Source organism: Procambarus clarkii, chromosome 9 (genome assembly GCF_040958095.1).
Source record: "Procambarus clarkii isolate CNS0578487 chromosome 9, FALCON_Pclarkii_2.0, whole genome shotgun sequence".
NCBI classification, from domain to species: domain Eukaryota; kingdom Metazoa; phylum Arthropoda; class Malacostraca; order Decapoda; family Cambaridae; genus Procambarus; species Procambarus clarkii.
Genome location: NC_091158.1, coordinates 43,072,612 through 43,093,154, shown reverse-complemented (window position 1 = coordinate 43,093,154; position 20,543 = coordinate 43,072,612). Strand labels below are relative to the sequence as shown.

General features: G+C 43.4%; 1 protein-coding gene across 1 annotated transcript in view; it reads left to right on the top strand.

The window, feature by feature from the left end:
• LOC138362745 (ankyrin repeat domain-containing protein 1-like) overlaps positions 1-20,543 on the top strand; it is a 232,824-nt gene that overhangs the window by 157,545 nt on the left and 54,736 nt on the right. The window contains exon 3 of the mRNA XM_069321305.1: positions 15,586-15,708. Within this exon, the coding sequence (XP_069177406.1) occupies positions 15,654-15,708 (55 nt within the window). The 5' untranslated portion in view covers positions 15,586-15,653. The remainder of the gene's footprint in view (positions 1-15,585; positions 15,709-20,543) is intronic.

The window sequence follows — 20,543 nt, the reverse complement described above, 5'->3', positions numbered from 1 at the left end:
TGAAATGCCAGCGAAACCTTCAATATGACGACGAAAATATCCGGCCGCCCCCAAAAACCTACGCACGTCCTTTGCTGTCCTTGGAGTAGGCATGTCAGCAATGGCGCGGCAAGAATCTGGGTCAGGTCGGATACCGTCTGGGCACACCTGGAACCCCAGAAATTTGAATTTCTGAGCCGCCAAGGTGCACTTCTGAACATTCAGCCTGAAACCTGCCTGATCTAACAACTTCAAAGTCTCAGTCAAGTCCTGTAGGTGTTCCTCAAACGTCCTGGAATATATCACAACATCATCCAGGTACGCTAAAGAATGCCTACCCAGTACCGGACTAAGGATAAAGTTGATGGCCCTCTGAAACGACGAAGGCGCTGTCTTCAAACCAAACGGCATCCTACGGAATTGATACGTGTGCCTACCATCCGAGAATGCTGTTTTTTCCCTATCTTGTTCTGCCACCGGAATCGCCCAATACGCCGATTTTGCGTCAAGAGTTGAGAAATACTTAGCAGCACCAAATTGATCTATTATCTCCTGTATTCGGGGCAACGGATACACATCACCCTTAGTTAATTCGTTCACCTTCCGGTAGTCAACACAGAAACGATAACTACCGTCCGGTTTCCGAACTAGCACAACAGGAGAGAGCCACGGTGACGTACTAGGCTCTATCACGCCCTGTCTCAACATTTTCTGGCACTCCTCCCTGATAATGTTCTTTGCCTGTTCCGGCAACCTCCACTGTCTTGTGTACACAGGCAAATGGTCACCAGTTGGAATGGTGTGCTCGATCTTATCAAGGAGACCAATCTGGTCATCCTCTGTCGCAAACAATTTCGGGAATTTTCGTAAAACTCCTCTCAGTGCCTTCCTATCCGCCTGTGCAACATGTTGCAAGTCAAGTGCTGAAATTAATTTTTCTATTTCCTCTACATTCTGTGCAACATTTCTCGTTTCGTATTGTACTTTGGATGGTGTTTTAGTTTTCAACATATTCAGTGCACTACATTGTGCAGTGACGGCTGGCGTCTCAGCTGACTCATGGTGAAAGATTTCTGTGTCCTCCACCATGGTTCCCTGAGATACCCTATCACCTGCCCTGAAGCGAAAAGTCTTATGTGAAAGATTGACAACTGGAATGAGTGCACCTTTATCGAGCACTACAACTAAGTGATGAGGAATTAATAAACTATCACATCTCCCAGCCACCTGAAGGGTGGTACCTGGTTGTATGTGACGTCCCACGGCTACTTTAATAAATTTAACAGAATGTGGTGGGCAACTCTGTTTGGTCAATGCATGCAAGGCGCATGACCTCTTAACTGTGTCTGGAAGAGACTTAAAAATCAATTTTGGATAGTGCGCATTATATTTCAGCTTCCTCTTAATTGAAGCTACAACTGGGGGATGGTCGATCATCTCCACTGGGTAGGAAGTCTGTCCCAACTGCAACCTGCAGTTCCTAGCCCCTTTTTGAGCAGACAAGGAATAATCAAATCGCGACAGAAAATCAGTTCCCATTAAGATGTGACCAGGAAAATCAAGGTTCTCTACGATCGTACATGTATGAGGCTGCAATTCCCCATCAATCTCAAAATTAACTGTACCTTGACCTACGATCTCAATCTTTTCCCCATTGACTGCTGTTAATGTCTTTGCGCAACGTTGAAGACGTGCATACTTAAAATTGCTGAAGGCTGACTTTTTAATTACCGTTGCCTGGCTTCCTGTATCAACAAAAGCTGTCAATCTCACACCTTCCACTTTCACCTCAAAAGTAGGCCTGCCATCACTAGGAGCCTGCTTTCATGCTTTTGTAGGAGTGTCTTCGCAATCCCTCTGTATATGCCCGCGCTTCCAGCAGGAGTAACACCTCCGCGGATCTCTGTTGGTACCCCGCGCAGGGTGGCTCGAACTTGCAGCTGAGGGCTGCTTCCCGCCTGATGAACCCGCGCCACAGTTCCTCGGCTTGGCTCCCTCGCCTTTACTTAACGCCTCTACGTATGGCGACAACTGAGTGCCCGGCGTCTCCGTGCGCATCTGCCTGTCTAAGGCTGTGGCGGCCTGGGGTTGGGGTTGAGGTATGGTGTGGGTGGCCTCGGGTTGGGGTGTGGATGGAGGTTGGGGTTGAGGTATGGTGTGGGTGGCCTCGGGTTGGGGTGTGGATGGAGGTTGGGGCTGAGGTATGGTGTGGGTGACCTCAGGCTGGGGTGTGGATTGAGGTTGGGGTGGGTATGGGGTGGCCTGGGGCTGGAATGGGTATGGGTATGGGTATGGGGTGGCCTGGGGTTGGAATGGGTATGGGTATGGGGTGGCCTGGGGTTGGAATGGGTATGGGTATGGGGTGGCCTGGGGTTGGAATGGGTATGGCGTGGCCTGGGGTTGGGGGAAGGGTTGGTATGGGAACTGAGGATGGGGTTGGTATGGGAATTGAGGATGGGGTTGGTATGGGAATTGAGGATGGGGTTGGGGTTGTTGTAGTGACGGATGAGGTGTACCTAGGTGGTCCCCAGTGGTGTCGGAAGAGGTGCTGTCCTCTACACTTCCACTTCCACTCCCACTGGTCCCCACTGACTGGTCATTATCTGGGTTAAACATTTTCTGTGATTCCTGGTGTGCCACGTCTCTTCTAAACTACCCTTTAGTACACCCTCGACCCGGACTCACTACAACCGTGATCTTACACAAATAAAAAAAAAATCACAACTCTATTCTAAGAGAAAACTACTAAATTCCCAAAGTAGGAAATACAACGATTTATCGAGAGAATCGCTGAAGTGAATCCAATGAATGAGTGTCTGCCCCGCACTCGTGTCTGACCGTGAAATATCCCGCAGTTCTATTGCTGAAGCCTAAGTCCTTTACGTTAAAAAAATTAAAGAATCTAATTTATATAAACAATTTAATTGATAACGCAACTAACGCGCAGCACTCGTGATGGAGTAATAAAGAATATTTACTGCACTTGAATACTAAACGCGCTTGAAGTGAGCAGCGTGGCCACTGATGACTGATGGAGCGGGACCAGCCGCGCTGAAAAAAACTAAGTCCCGCGCTTTTTCGCTTAAACGCTGAAAAATCAAAATTTTTGTTCTGAAGGAAAATAACTAGTTTTACGTTAATAAACCGCTCTAGCGATTAATATAGACACCCAGGACCTATAAATGCTTACTAAAAATTGAATTTTTATCAAAACTGCGTTTTTACTCAATTGCTGGACTCTGCCAATTTTTCTGACTCCGAGGGAAAAAAATTTCTATCACCTCAAATATCACAAAACTCCTTTAATTCACAAAAATTTGGGTTTCTCGTTTCCAGATATAAATACGTTATTATTTACTACTGACGTTGTATACAGAACAATACTGACACTTCGGGCGGTTTCAACACTCACTAATTCGATTTTTCGTCAAAATCCGAGATTTTCACCTCAAATGGACTCTGACAAAATTACGACACGATTTTCTCGAAAATTAACTAAATTCGGCAAAAATGTAATTATCACTGTTTAATGTTTTACGAACAGAATTACGTCCCTTGCGCGCACTAGAGAGTAATACTGACCCCAGAATATACACGAAACATGAAAATTAGAATTTCCGCCAAAAAGTCAGATTCTAGCCCAAGCTGGACTTAGAAAATTTTCCACCTACGTTTCTACTGAAAACAGAATTCTAAGTCTAAAAACACAATTCTACCGTCTTACTGGTAAAAACTATAAGCTATCACTCGCGTCGACTGGAGAATCCTAATGACGCCCAGATCATACACGTGACCCACGAATACAAATTAATTACAATTAACGACTTTCCGACATCGACTTAGCCGAAAACTTATCCCAAAATACTTAGAAATATTCCACGGACAAATAACATTTACACGCAACTTACTATCCCTTAAACTCCTTCACTTATCTATCGTGACCGACATATAGCCCTAAGTCCAGAGGATTAACTACACTCTAGCAACAACGCCTCTGACTTAGACTAATACAACAGGGAATAGCAAAACTTAACGTACGCACTTAGCCTAATATGCAAGAAAACGCTAAACACTTGGGAAAAATTTTAACCGGGGATTGAATTTAGGGGAAAAAATTAATCTAGAACAACGCAAATAAACGGAAATTACTTTATAAATTTAAGTATACTTAATTCAAAAATGCACTCGACTTAATCTTATAATTGTTCCTACCGGCTCGCCGTACCACACCTAGCCTAGAGGCCACACCATCTAGGTTCCAACAGAGCGACACGCAGCTTTCAGCAACAATTATGACTAGGGACGACTCAACCTCCACTAAGTGTGCGATCACTTAGTTGTTGAATCGCTGCTAGGTAGGTTACTAGTCCGTCCCTCGGAGGCCGCAACGCCCTTCACGGATTACGTTTTTCCTAGCGTTTTGGGTCGTCTAATAACGCCCTCGGACTATCTACTGGCGTCCCACAGATATATCCGCCCCCGACAGCCCTCAAGGAACTGCTGTTGAGAGTATGGTGGCTCCCAACACCTCTGAATTAATTGCAATGGGTCGAGTATGGTACCCAGTCCAATCAACTCGGAGCGGTCTCCTTTTCAATAAAACTATTTTAACAGCCTAATCTTACTAACTAAACCTTAATCATATCAGCCCGCATGACCCAAGATTCGCCAATCCCCACTCAAACGCACTGTTGTGGGGCGCACTGCTAATCCTGGCCCGCGGCTGTCTCCTTAGCATCCGCGCACGTGTTCGAACGGCTAGACGCGTGAGCCTTTCAACAATTTCAAACAAAATTGTTGAAACCACCGCTGTCACCATTGTAACACGGGTTAGGGTTTCTCTCTCTTTACTTTCTTCTTTCTACTCCCTCTACCCGTATTCTTACTTATTATTCTCTACCAAGGGACTCCAAAACTTTTACCAAAGCCAACTCCACGCCACGTGGTCCTAAGACGATTGACCGACTTAGGATTCTACACCCAGTATGACATGACCTAAGCTCTGATCAAAACCCTAGAGTCGCCTCTATGCTGCCACCACCAGACCAGCTCTACAGAGCAATGATCGAGGTCTGGATCGATCACGCTAATTAATCAACCTTGGGGCTTGATCCCCACTAGTAGTTTATAACCTCGGAAACTTGAGTGTGGAATTAATTAGATGGGGATGATGAATTCCGATCCGATGTTAGAATCGGCGCCCAATGCAACTCTGCCTCGTGTGGACCACGTGACCAGGACAAGTTTACACATAACCAAATGGAAACAATAAAATGCAAATTAATAACAAATTTAATTTATTAAAAGAAAACTAAAACAAAATCTAAATGTGTTCACTCCCTATCACTTTAACACTCCCTACTTGACCTGAGTGGCAATTGAGTCTATTTCTATACATAACCATAGCAACTATACCTCTATGTTTTCCAGCTAAGATGTTGTGCTGGTCTTGGGGAGAGGTAAGATGGTTGACCTCTCCCAGCTGCTCCCGTATTCACACTGATTTTTTCCTTGTCTGGACTACCCCAGACAGAGTATTGTATCCTTCCGCCTAGTCAAAGTTCTACCCAGTTACTAGCAAGGTTTAAGTTATAACAATTAAACTCTGTTGTACTTAATTGATCCAGACTGGTTGAATTATTTTACTGAATTAGATTACACAAACATCTAACGGCAAAGCTGTTCCCGATCACAAAAATGGTTATTAAAACTTTGAGAAATATTAGACATGTCAACCCTGCTGACCTATGACCGCCGGTCACTCCGCCTTAAAAGTTAGATCTGATTCGTGACGTCACTGATGGTGACTTAAACTCAATAATTAGAATACTCTTGATATTGTATCCAGTACTATTATACAATACAATTTTAATGCAAAATGAATAAAGGCTAATTTTCTCTAAATTACTGAATACTATAGGATGATTCATTATACGCAGTTATGAACAAAGCGTCGGTTATTTCCACCGCGAATTCCCCTGGGGGTCAGGTCACCATGCGGCTCAGCTTCCCATTCTCTTTTGTCGATAAACCACTCTGGATAATTCTTACAACAGCCTAGTTTGTTACACCAGGATGGGAGGGCCTAAGGAGGGGGCCCTGGGGGATATGGGGTGTGCAGGGGCTGGGAGGATCTGGTACGTGGAGGGTGGTGGTGGAAAAGAGAGGGCTTGGGGGGGGGGGGGTGGGAGAGAAGAGAGGGCATGGGGGGGGGGGAGGGTGAGAAGGAAAGGTTAGGGGGGAGTAAGAGGGGGAGGCTTGGGGGTGAGTGAGAGGGGGAGGCTTGGGGGTATGGGGGGAGGGTGGGCTTGGGGGAATGAGGGGAAAGGGGTGGCCTTGGGGAGCAGAAGAGAAGGGAGGGATTAAAGGGGGGGGGGGGAGGGAGAGCTGAGGGTGGTGAGGAGGAAGGGAGGGCTTAGGGGAGTGGGGCAGAAAGGTGGGCTTAGAGTGGTGGGGGAGAATGGAGGGCTTAGGGGGGTGGAGGAGAATGGAAGACTTAGGGTGGGGGAGAACGGAGGGCTTAGGGATGGGGAAAACGGGGGGGGGGGGGTGCATGGGGGTTGGTGAGAAAGGAGGTCCTGGGGAGGGTGGTGAGTAGGGGGGAGGATGCCCTAGGTGGGCACTTAATGGGGGGCTGGCAGGGGTTGAGACAGGTAGGACGTCCATTGGTTGGAAGGTGGGAGTGGTGCTCCTCTCCCTGTGGCTGTTAAACTTGTGTGTACTTACCTAGTTGTACTCACCTAGTTGTGTTTGCAGGGATTGTGTTCTGGCTCTTTGGTCCCGCCTCTTAACCATCAATCAACAGGTGTACAGGTTCCTGAGCCTATTGGGCTCTATCATATCTACACCTGAAACTGTGTATGGAGTCAGCCTCCACCACATCACTTCCTAATGCATTCCATTTGTCAACCACTCTGACACTAAAAAAGTTCTTTCTAATATCTCTGTGGCTCATTTGGGCGCTCAGTTTTCCACTGTGTCCCCTTGTGCGTGTTCCCCTTGTGTTAAATAGCCTGTCTTTATCTACCCCTATCAATTCCCTTCAGAACCTTGAATGTGGTGATCATGTCCTCACTAACTCTTCTGTCTTCCAGCGAAGTGAGGTTTAATTCCTGTAGTCTCTCCTCGTAGCTCATACCTCTCAGCTCAGGTACTAGTCTGGTGGCAAACCTTTGAACCGTTTCCAGTTTAGTCTTATCCTTGACTTGATATGGATTCCATGCTGGGACTGCATACTCCAGGATTGGCCTGACATATGTGGTATACAAAGTTCTGTATGATCCTTTACACAAGTTTCTGAATGCCGTTCGTATGTTGGCCAGCCTGGCATATGCCGCTGATGTTATCCTCTTGATATGGGCTGCAGAAGACAGGTCTGGCGTGATATCAACCCCCAAGTCTTTTTCTTTCTCTGACTCCTGAAGAATTTCCTCTCCCAGATGACCTTGTATCTGGCCTCCAGCTCCCTACACCTATCTTCATTACATTACATTTGGTTGGGTTAAACTCTAACAACCATTTGTTTGACCATTCCTTCAGCTTGTCTAGGTCTTCTTGAAGCCTCAAGCAGTCCTCTTCTGTCTTAATCCTTCTCATAATTTTGGCATCGTCCACAAACCTTGAGAGAAATGAATCTATACCCTATGGGAGATCATTTACATGTATCAGAAACAAGAAAGGACCGAGTACAGAGCCCTGTGGGACTCTACTGGTGACTTCACGCCAATCGGAGGTCTCACCCCTCACTGTAACTCTCTGCTTCCTATTGCTTAGGTACTCCCTTATCCATTGGAGCATCTTACCAGCTACACCTGCCTGTCTCTCCTGCTTATGTACCAGCCTCTTATGCAGTACTGTGTCAAAGGCTTTCCGACAATCCAAGAAAATGCAGTCCGCCCAGCCGTCTCTGTCTTGCTTAATCTTTGTCACCTGGTCGTAGAATTCTATTAAGCCTGTCAGGCAAGATTTACCCTCCCTGATCCCATGTTGGCGATTTGTCACGAAGTCCCTTTTCTCCAGATGGGATACCAGGTTTTTTCTCACGATCTTCTCCATCACTTTGCATGGTATACAAGTCAAGGACACTGGCCTGTAGTTCAGTGCCTCTTGCCTGTTGCCCTTTTTGTATATTGGGACCACATTCGCCGTCTTCCATATTACTGGTAAGTCTCCCGTCTCCAGAGACCTACTATACACTATCGAGAGTGGCAAGCAAAGTGCCTCTGCACACATTTTCAGTACCCATTGCGAGATCCCGTCTGGACCAACAGCCTTTCTAACATCCAGATCCAGCAGGTGTCTCTTGACCTCCTCTCTCGCAATTTCGAACTCTTCTAAGGCCGCCTGGTTTAATTCCCTTTCTCCTAGCACAGTGACCTCACCTTGTTCTATTGTGAAGACCTCCTGTAACCTCTTGTTGAGTTCTTCACACACCTCTTTGTCATTCTCTGTATACCTGTCCTCGCCTGTTCTAAGTTTCACTACCTGTTCTTTCACTGTTGTTTTCTTTCTGATGTGACTGTGAAGTGGCTTTGGTTTGGTCTTGGCTTTGTTTGCTATATCATTTTCATAACTTTTCTCTGCTTCTCTTCTCACGCTGACGTACTCATTCCTGGTTCTCTGGTATCTCTCTCTGCTTTCTGGTGTTCTGCTATTCCGGAAGTTCCTCCACGTCCTTTTGTTCAGTTTCTTTGCTTCCATACATGCCCTATTATACCATGGATTCTTCTTTTGCTTCTCGGATTTTTCCTTTTGGGCCGAGATGTACCTGCTTACTGCCTCCTGACACATTTAGGTGACATAGTCCATCATATCTTGTACAGACTTAGCTCTGAGGTCTGTGTCCCAAGGTATTTCCCTTAGGAAGCTTCTCATCTCCTCATAATTTCCCTTTCGGTAAGCCATCCTTTTGTTTCCTAGTTCTTTTTTTGGGGGAGATAATTCCTAGCTCTACCAGGTACTCAAAGTTCAATACTCTGTGATCACTCATTTCCAAGGGTGCTTCCATCTTGACTTCCCTTATATCCCACTCATTTAGGGTAAATATCACATCAAGCATTGCTGGTTCATCTTCTCCTCACATTCTTGTTGGTTCTTTGGTGTGCTGGCTTAGAAAGTTTCTTGTTGCCACGTCTAGCAGCTTAGCTCTCCATGTTTCTGGTCCTCCATGCGGGTCTCTGTTCTCCCAATCTATATTCCCATGGTTGAAGTCTCCTATGATTAGTAGTCCAGATCCATTCCTGCTAGCAACAGAAGCTGCTCTCTATATTATGTTAAAGATGGCCATGTTGTTTCTATCATATTCCTGTCTGTGTCTTCTGTCATTTGGTGGTGGATTATATATGACTACGACTATAATTTTTTGCCCTCCAGTTGTTATTGTACCAGTAATGTAGTCACTGAAACCTTCACATCCCTGAACAACCATCTCCTCAAAATGCCAGCTTTTTCTTACAAGCAGGGCTACACCACCACCACCTCTTCCTTCTCTCTCTTTCCTCATAACATAATAGTCCTGTGGGAACACTGCGTTTGTTATGGTTTTCGTTAGCTTTGTTTCTGTGAAAGCTATTATGTCTGGGTTTTCCTCTAGTACCCATTCTCCAAGTTCATTTGTTTTATTTGTAATTCCATCTATGTTAGTGTACATTGCCTTGAGGCTCACTTTCTTCTGTCCCTTCTCAAATTTCCTCCATGGTGAGTGTTCTGCTGGTGGGGGAAGCTGTTCCATGGGTGTGAGGATTTGTGAGGTGGATAACAGGGTTGCAGAGGATACTGGGATGAGGGTCAAGTGAAGGGGGAGGGACAGGGAGTGTTTGGGGTAGGGGGTTTCTATGCAGAGGAGGATGGTGGAGTTGCCCTCCCCACTGGTGTTACTGGGTAGCTGGTTGTGGTTTCCCCCCTCGCCTCTGGGGGTGATGTGTTAGGAGCTGTGATTTCCTGGTTTTCCCCCTTTCGCCCTGTGCTTCTTCCTTGCTTCTGTCGCCATGGCCCTCTCCTCCCTCGTCATGTCCCACTGGAGGAATACTTTTTTTAATTCTCCCACATGTTGCAGGTGGTTTTTCTTTGTTAGAATCGTGTCCTTTGTGTTCTCGTTTGCAAACACTATCTTTAACACACGGTCTCGGTCTTTATTGTACCAGCCTAACCTGAAAACCTTCTCAATGCTATGCTCAGCCCCTTCCATGTCTAGTGCCTTCAGTATTTCATTCACTGCCGCTTTGTCCTTATCATTCCAGTCTTTCCTATTAGAGCCTTCCGGCTCTTTAATACCCACAGCTACCACTGATCTTTTCCTTTCCAGCAGCTGGCTAGTGGAGCGTGCCGCTTCCTGTGAGGTGGCTGCTTTGATGGCTACCTCCATTACTGCAGACATTACTTTAGTTGTTTTTTTTAGCATTTCTGCAAATGTTGCTTTTATTGTGGCATTCTCTTCCAAAATACTATTACCACCTTCTCCCTGGGTGGTTATTTGAGTCTCAGCATCGATACTGTTCTCTTTGAGGGCTCTAATCTCCTCCTTTGCTGCTGTCAGCTCTCTTTTTATTTTGCTTATTTAATTCTTCATTTTCTGCATCTCATTCTTGATGTCCTCCGGAAATTTGGCGAACACTTCCTTCATTTGAAGCTCATGAAACTCTTCTTGGACAGATGTAATAGGACCTATTATCACCACACCAGAAATAAATATCTCTTTGATATCCCCAGAGTTAAACTTAATCTGTGTAAACACTTTGCAAATAAAGGGACCCAGTTTATGGAACTCACTCCCTACTGAATTGAAAAGCTGTCCAACTTTTACATCATTCAAAATCAATACTAAAAAGTACCTAATTTCATCTTCATAGTTTTTCACTTTTTGCCTTAAAATTGCACTGTATCAATTGCTTCCCAATCTCCCAACCTTTATGTTCCCAATTTGTACATCTTTACCATTGTGATCATTCTGTTTTCTTATATGTGCTGCCAATCTGCTATATGGTGTTTATAAATCTTGTTTATCTGTATCTTTTGCTACCCAGTCTCCCAATCTTTATGTACCCAATCTGAACATCTTTACCATTGTGATCATTGCTGTCTTATATGTGCTGTCAATCTGCTGTATGGTGTCTATTAACCTTGTTTAAATTACTAATCAAGCTGTCAATGTAATCAATCAGAGCTTTAATATAACAATATGCTTTAATATAACAATATGCTTTAATATACCTACTTATCTCTCTCATCTCATTTTTCTCTTGTAATGCATCTTTATCATTTATCAATTCTGATAGAAATTACCTACTTAAAATTATCTGCTAGATTAAGGACCTGCCCGAAACGCTGTGCGTACTAGTGGCTTTACAAGAATGTATATACTGTACTATCCAATGTATTCTCACAAACCCAATGTACCTTCTTGTATATATATAAATAAATAAATTTCGTCCTTTGGACTTTTCCCTGTTCCCCTGTTAGCTCTGGCTGTCATGCATGACCCTGTCTCTAGTTGTGCCGTGATAGGATTTGTCAGAAGGGCAGAGTGGGGTGGGGAGAGAGAGAGAGAGAGAGAGAGAGAGAGAGAGAGAGAGTGAGTTTCCTTTCTTCCCTGACTGAACGTTTGTGTGTAATTACCTAAGTGTAGTTACAGGATGAGAGCTATGCTCGTGGTGTCCCGTCTTCCCAGCACACTTTGTCATATAACGCTTTGAAACTACTGACGGTCTTGGCCTCCACCACCTTCTCACCTAACTTGTTCCAACCGTCTACCACTCTGTTTGCGAAAGTGAATTTTCTTATATTTCTTCGGAATCTGTGTTTAGCTAATTTAAATCTATGACCTCTTGTTCTTAAAGTTCCAGGTCTCAGGAAATCTTCCCTATCGATTTTATCAATTCCTGTTAATATTTTGTATGTAGTGATCATATCACCTCTTTTTCTTCTGTCTTCTAGTTTTGGCATATTTAATGCCTCTAACCTCTCCTCATAGCTCTTGCCCTTCAGTTCTGGGAGCCACTTAGTAGCATGTCTTTGCACCTTTTCCAGTTTGTTGATGTGCTTCTTAAGATATGGGCACCACACAACCGCTGCATATTCTAGCTTTGGCCTAACAAAAGTCGTGAACAATTTCTTTAGTATATCGCAATCCATGTATTTAAAAGCAATTCTGAAGTTAGAAAGTGTAGCATAGGCTCCTCACACAATATTCTTTATGTGGTCCTCAGTTTTCTATCTAGAACCACCCCTAGATCTCTTTCTTTATCAGAATTCTTTAGAGATTTCTCACATAATATATAAGTGTGTGTGTGCGTGTGTGTGTGTGTTTTTGCGTGTGCGTGCGTGTGTGCGTGAACGTACGTGGGCGTGCGCGCATGCGTGCGTGCGTGCGTGTATCATGAGTTCCTGTAAGCGTTTACCTCTACCTAAAATGAGCAATATTGAGATTTTAAATATATATGATAACCTGAACAAGAAGTTGATAATATTTTACCTCACTCTGTACACCTGATTAATTGACCAGAGAGGGGGTACATACCAGACTCCTCCCGCTCACACAACCAGATGAATAATGACGATGTATCTATGACAATGGTGATCCGTCAATGCCTCCCACGTGGTGATTCACTAAGTTCTAGTAGATTGATGATGGCGGTTCTTGGGGTGTGTGTGTGTGTACTCACCTATTTATTTTGTGGGGGGTTGAGCTCTGGCTCTTTGGTCCCGCCTCTCAACTGTCAATCAACTGGTGTTCAGGTTCCTGAGCCTATTGGACTCTATCATATCTACAATTGAAACTGTGTATGGAGTCTGCCTTCACCACATCACTTCCTAATGCATTCCATTTGTCAACCTCTCTGACACTAAAAAAGTTCTTTCTAATATCTCTGTAGCTCATTTGGGCACTCAGTTTACACCTGTGTCCCCTAGTGCGTGTGCCCCTTGTGTTAAATAGCATGTCCTTATCTACCCTATCAATTCCTTTGAGAATCTTGCATGTGGTGATCATGTCCCCCCAACTCTTCTGTCTTCCAACGACGTGAGGTTTGACACCCTTAGTCTCTCCTCGTAGATCATACCTCTCATCTCGGGTACTAGTCAGGTGGCAAACCTTTGAACCTTCTCTAGTTTAGTCTTATGCTTGACTTGATATGGACTCCATGCTGGAACTGCATACTCCAAAATTGGTCTGACATATGTGGTATACAAAGTTCCGAATGATTCCTTACACATGTTTCTAAAGGCCGTTCTTATGTGGGCCAACCTGGCATATGCCGCTGATGTTATCCTTTTGATATGGGCTTCAGGGGAAAGGTCTGGCATGATATCAACCCCCAAGTCTTTCTCTCTCTCTGACTCTAAGAATTTTATCTCCCAAATGATACCTTGTATCTGGTATTCTCCTCCCTACACCTACCTTCATTACATTACATTTGGTTGGGTTAAACTCTAACAACCGTTTGTTGGACCATTCCTGCAGTTTGTCCAGGTCTTCCTGAAGCCTCAAGCTGTTCTCCTCTGTCTTAATCCTTCTCATAATTTTGGCGTCGTCAGCAAACATTGAGAGGAATGAGTCTATACTCTCTGGAAGATCATTTACGTATATCAGAAACAGGATTGGTCCGAGTACAGAGCCCTGTGGGACTCCACTGGTGACTTCACGCCAATCTGAGGTCTCACTCGTTACTGTAACTCTCTGCTTCCTATTGCTTAGGTACTCCCTCATCCACTGGAGCGCCCTACCAGTTACTCCTGCCTGTTTCTCCCGCTTATGCATCAGCCTTTTATGGGGAACTGAGTCAAAGGTTTTCCGACAGTCCAAAAAGATGCAGTCCGCCCATCCTTCTCTTTCTTGCTTAATGTTTGTCACCTGATCGTAGAATTCTATTAAACCTGTAAGGCAAGATTTACCCTCCCTGAACCCATGTTGATGGGTTGTCACGAAGTCCCTTCTCTGCAGATGAGTTACTAGGTTTTTTCTCACGATCTTCTCCATCACTTTGCATGGTATACAAGTTAAGGACACTGGCCTGTAGTTCAGTGCCTCTTGTCTGTCGCCCTTTTTGTATATTGGGACTACATTAGCCGTCTTCCATATTTCTGGTGTGTGTGTGTGTGTGCGTATTCACCTAACTGTACTCACCTAATTGTGTCTGCAGGATCGAGCATTGACTTTTGGATCCCGCCTTTTGAGCATCGGTTGTTTACAGCAATGACTATGGTCTTATTTCCCTATCATATTTAGTTTTAAAATTATGAATAGTATTTGCTTCCTCAACCTGTTCCTTAAGTGCATTCCATTTTCCCACTACTCTCACTCTAAAAGAAAACTTCCTAACATCCCTGTGACTCATCTGAGTTTACAGCTTCCACCCATGTCCCCTGGTTCTGTTACTATTCCGTGTGAACATTTCGTCTATGTCCACTCTGTCAATCCCCCCTGAGTATTTTATACAATCCTATCATGTTCCCTACTCTCCCTTCTTCTTTCTAGTGTCATAAGGCACAGTTCTCTCAGGCGCTCCTCATACACCATCCCTCGTAACTCTGGGACGAGTCTCGTTGCAAACCTCTGAACCTTTTCCAGTTTCCTTATATGTTTCTTCAGATGGGGACTCCATGAAGAGACAGCATACTCTAAGACTGGCCTCACGTAGGCAGTGTGAAGCGCCCTAAATGCCTCCTTACTTAGGTTTCTGAATGATGTTCTAACTTTTGACAGTGTAGAGTACGCTGCTGTCGTTATCCTATTTGTATGTGCCTCAGGAGATAGATTAGGTGTTATGTCCACACCCAGGTCTCTTTCGCGCGTCGTCACAGGTAGGCTGTTCCCCTTCATTGTGTACTGTCCCTTTGGTCTCCTTCCTCCTAGTCCCATTTCCATAACTTTACATTTGCTCGCGTTGAATTCCAGTAGCCATTTCTCTGACCATCTCTGCAACCTGTTCAGGTCCTCTTGGGGGATCCTGCAATCCTCATCTGTCACAACTCTTCTCATCAACTTTGCGTCATCCGCAAACATCGACGTGTACTCACCTAATTGTACTCACCTAATTGTGCTTGCGGGAGTTGAGCTTTGGCTCTTTGGTCCCGCCTCTCAACTGTCAATCAACTGGTGTACAGATTTCTTAGCCTACTGGGCTCTATCATATCTACACTTGAAACTGTGTATGGAGTCAGCCTCCACCACATCACTTCCTAATGCATTCCATTTATTAACTACTCTGAGGAGTAGTGCAAACACACGTGTGCGTGTGTTTGCACTACTGATTGACAGTAGCACACACACGTGTGCGTGTGTGTGTGTGTGTGTGTGTGTGTGTGTGTGTGTGTGTGTGTGTGTGTGTGTGTGTGTGTGTGTGTGTGTGTGTGTGTGTGTGTGTGTGTGTGTGTGTGAAGGCTTGAATGGTTGGCAAATTCTAATTGTTCAACAGAATACATGACGGTATACATTGCTCATGAATGTACATTCTTAAGATGTCTGATCTCTAAATGCAATAAATATAATACCTAAGAAATTATCCTTGTTTCACAATTTTATTACAATATTTGTAATAAGAAAATTCTTAAATTAAATTTATTTAAAAGTTTTTAAAATTACGACTTTTTTCTATTTCATCCTCGGTTAAGACTGGCGGGACAAGGGGAAATTGCCAATCCTTCACACTGCGGCCAGATGGAGCGCCAGTCCTCTTCACATGATAAGTCTGCTGATGGACCACAGTGCTGTGATTAACGCTGTTGACTACGAAGGTTAGTGTTGCAGTAATGTTCATATTATCTCTAAATTGTGGGTTCACAGGAGACCCCCAAACATCTCTTTAATTAATCCACTGACAAAGTTAACACTAATGCTATTGGCTATTATAAGTGGATGTAGCTCGATCATTTTGGTCAATTTGTCTTGATCGTTTGTTATAATTTATCCTAGTTACCTGTTATTCTTGTGGCACTTTGCCGAGGAGATAGTTTGACAATTAATGGATGTTCGGGGCAAACTTGAGATTAATATATTGGAAAGAAAATATATAAATTTGGCAAAACGTGGCCGATATTGATTGAATATTGACCTATATGTGGGGAAAATCTTCCAACATATAGTTTACTATAATCATAAATTAATTAATAAATCTAGATAAATATTTGACATAAGGGGACTGTATCAATTGAATATAATTAGTTAGATTATTCCACTTCCACACTTTTTGGGGGTAGATCTAAAACTGCTAGATCTACCTAATAAACATTATATTGCATAATTTCAATAATACAATTTATCAGGAAAAAAGGGTTATGGTGTTAGTAAACTAACTACAATATCATAACAAAGTAATGATCAACACAGCTGTCAAGTAGATAATGAGAAGTGCATCTAACAGTCTTCCTATATCAGTACAATCCTGTCTCAATGTAAAGGTGTCTTGGACATATGGTTCTCCAGTCAAGATGATCCGCTCTCGTCACCTTTATTCCACGCTGTGAAAGGCATAATATGTAATTTCTATTGAACTACAGTTACATAAACTAATATCCATTGAAGGAATTTAATAATCCTACGTCCTAACGATTGGATAATCTATCACTGTAATTATGGCCATAAAGAATGATAAGATTGCTCATCCAACCGGACGTGGTGTCCTCGATGCTAGGTGAAGCAGGCAGCAACGTCTGGGACTCGTTAATGCACCGATGATCCCTATATTTTGCGACGCTAAATGGCGAGTTTCTCGGAACACCTGCAGAGGTGACGCGCGCATTCCCTAGCTTCCTATCTGTGAATAATCTCGACATACAAGTCACGATATTTTACTCTGTCTAACTACCTAATAAGACATTGCCGACGTTATTTTACCTCGTAATAATGCACTTCAGGTATAAACAGACAGTTTTCCGCTGTTTATATTATTGAACCAAAGTGTCGTTATATGAACAACACATATGCCTAGATAATATTCAGTTCGTGACTTTATCCAGCCAGAATCAGCTGATGGCGGCTGTGGAAAATTCTACCTAGAAAAAGGAGGTATAATTTCTTTTAATGAATTAAATAAATTTCCAGTCTAAATTACCTAGTAAATTAAACAAAGATTAGACTGGGTATAATTCGATTTATAAAAATAGTTTGTTCTCATAGGAACTGGGTGGCTGATGCAATCGTGGCCATGAATAATAGGAAGAATATGGCGGCACTATGCTTCTTGTTAGTAATGTTAGTCAATTTAATTTTCTAGCACAATAAATTTATCTCATCGTACTAGGGGTTAGTATTTGGGGTGTGGGAAATGTGGGACAATATAAGCATGGGAGTAAACCATCTGTTAAGTGGAGGTAACAAGTATCAACCAGTAGAGCAAGAGCTTGGGGGCCGCTAATAAGCTTCATGTGATTGTAAATCTTTGGATGTGAAAAGTTGTGGTCGTGTCAACACAGGTTTGATAGCGTGTGAAGAATGCTGTGCTAATAACAATTAATGAATAAAGTATTCTGCACTAAACAGTAATACGAAAATATAAATTTTCAGGTAAAATTTTTATTTTACCTCACGTTTGTTAGGTAAAACGTGAGGTGTTAAGATAGTGATTACCTGTGGCAGTCATGTTCACTAACTCACATTGCTATTTAAATCGAGGCAGACACCTCTATGTCCAGTGCCAAATAAATTGAGTTACCCTCAGCAGAAGCGGTGAGCTTTACTTAGGTCAAGCTGCCTCGCTGTTGCCGCGGCTGCCCTGATGACTTCATTCCTCCAACAGCTGATTTGTGACATAGACCATGTTCTTAGTCTCCTGTCTCTCACTAATAATAACCTTGACGTCGCACTCACTCACTAAGGCTCCTCTCCAGTGAAGTCTTCAAGTACTCTCGTTCCTATCATAGTAGTAAGAGCTGTATCCTCAGGCTGCTCCACTACCGCCAAATGTGTTGTATTCTCATAAGAGTACGTGGCCCCGCGGGACCTCCACCTTCCTCCGTAGTCTCTGAACTGTATAGCCTGCACTGTTAAACTATGCCAACATGTCCACTGTCTCCACTGGTTGTGTCAACATTTATCATATATAGTGTCACTGGAGATTAACGTGATCTCGGATTGTCTGATAAAATAATCGCAACAATCACTGGTCTGGCTCTCGTGCTAAAAGGGTATTTGGCACTACACTTACCCGTCGTCCTGTTGAATGTTATAAATCTCTTCTTACCTTCATTTCCTTCTGTACAGCAACATATATGGCCACGACCCACTGGCTTATGGGTTGCGTCGGGACTGCCTCAAACACTTGACGGACGATCCTCACTCTTCGCATTATACACAAACATCTGAAGGGGATGTAATTACATCCCTATTCTGACCAAGGGTGCCCTCTTGGGTTCCACTAACGACAGTCGCTCCACCTTGTCACTTTTTGCTTTTCCTCCCTGTCAAAAATGTTGTCAGCCTCTCCTGTTATGGTCAAAGCACTCTTAATGCTCCCTCTGGTAATGTTCAACTTCCCACACTAGCGCAAAACTGGCGATCTTCTCCTAGAGTGCTGGCGCCTACGTCTGCCCTTGTCCTCAGCTGTGAGACCAGTGATTCAATTCGCAAATCTGTTGCCCCGTCTTGGTGCTCGCTGATGACGTCACTGCATCATTATTGCTGATTGGCTGCGACTAGCTGCTTTACCCACTCTTGCCTCTCATTGTATAGTGACTCAGTCGGTGTCACAGCACTCGACGAAATCTCGTCCTCTTCCTCTGATCCTCGGTGCTATTTTGTTTGGCCATTCACCCGTTGCCAGTACTTTAAAACTACATTTACCTCACAGGTGTTCCTTGTGCACTTTTATTATAATTTTAAGCTTTCTTTGGGCCGTCTAGTAGTTCATTCGGTGGGAATAAATCACTCTTGATGAATGTAAGGCCTTAATTTAGACGGTGATCATAATACAATATTTTCATAGTTGAAATATTTAATCACAGTGGAACTGTGACTAAATATGACTAGTGTTTAATCTACCATACGGATAAATAGCTTATTCTCCTGTTTAGACAGTATTTATAGTAATGATGAGGACCATCATTCATATATTGAGGTAATGGACAATAAGAAAGCTGAATTTGCACACTGAATACGGGCAAACAGGATAAATTTTGTATGTATGTTGATAACAAAACTTAAAGCCGAGTTTTCCTTAATTTATAAATTTTCATTTTTTGTATGAAATGATAAAGCTTTCCATAATATTATATGTGATTTTGAGTTTTCTTAATTTGAGTTAAAATAACATAGAAATATGACAAAACCTAACCTACCTAACCTAACCAGAACTAACATAACTAAGTCAGTAATTCATGCTCTTAATAATATAATAATAACACTCTAGTCACTGAGAAACAAACTGTAATTAATCATCAACTATCACTTAAACTGATAAAATAACAATGTAATCACATATCACTGAGTCACCATAATAACGAGTACTCACCCAAAAAACATTTGTGTCATTAAGTCACAGTCACTCACACAGGCCACTTGGACACCGTTACTGGACTAGATGGTTACAATCTTAAACTGACTAGTGTTTAATCTACCTCACTTGAGTGGTGTGACATGCTTGAAGTGTCATGTCTGCCCCTCACTTTCTCAGCGGATCCACACACACACAGAGCTCGTTGCGAGTGTTACTCTGCTTAATCTGAGAATGGGTGATTGTTGTTAATTACTAAACATGCACGAACCATGAAAGAATCAGGATCTTGTAAGGGTTAAGGGAATGATGTTCTCAAACTTCCTCAAACTCTCTCTCTCTCTCTTTTTGACATAATGTACATGATAAATGCTCCAACTTTTCCTAATGGATCAACGTCTCATATGGATCTCTAATGGATCAACGTCTCATATATATATATATATATATATATATATATATATATATATATATATATATATATATATATATATATATATATATATATATATATATGTAACTGAAAACTCAACACCCCAGAAGTGACTCGAACCCATACTCCCAGATGCCACGCAACTGGTATGTACAAGACGCCTTAATCCACTTGACCATCACGACCGGACATAATGAGGTGATAGCCGAGGCTATTTGAACCACCCCACCGCCGGCACTCGGATAGTAATCTTGGGCATAGCATTTTACCAAATCACCTCATTCTTTGGGGCACACGTGAGGAACACAAATGCGAACAAGCCTGAATGGTCCCCAGGACAATATGCAACTGAAAACTCACACCCCAGAAGTGACTCGAACCCATACTCCCAGATGCCACGCAACTGGTATGTACAAGACGCCTTAATCCACTTGACCATCACGACCGGACATAATGAGGTGATAGCCGAGGCTATTTGAACCACCCCACCGCCGGCACTCGGATAGTAATCTTGGGCATAGCATTTTACCAAATCACCTCATTCTTTGGGGCACACGTGAGGAACACAAATGCGAACAAGCCTTATGTCCGGTCGTGATGGTCAAGTGGATTAAGGCGTCTTGTACATACCAGTTGCGTGGCATCTGGGAGTATGGGTTCGAGTCACTTCTGGGGTGTGAGTTTTCAGTTGCATATTGTCCTGGGGACCA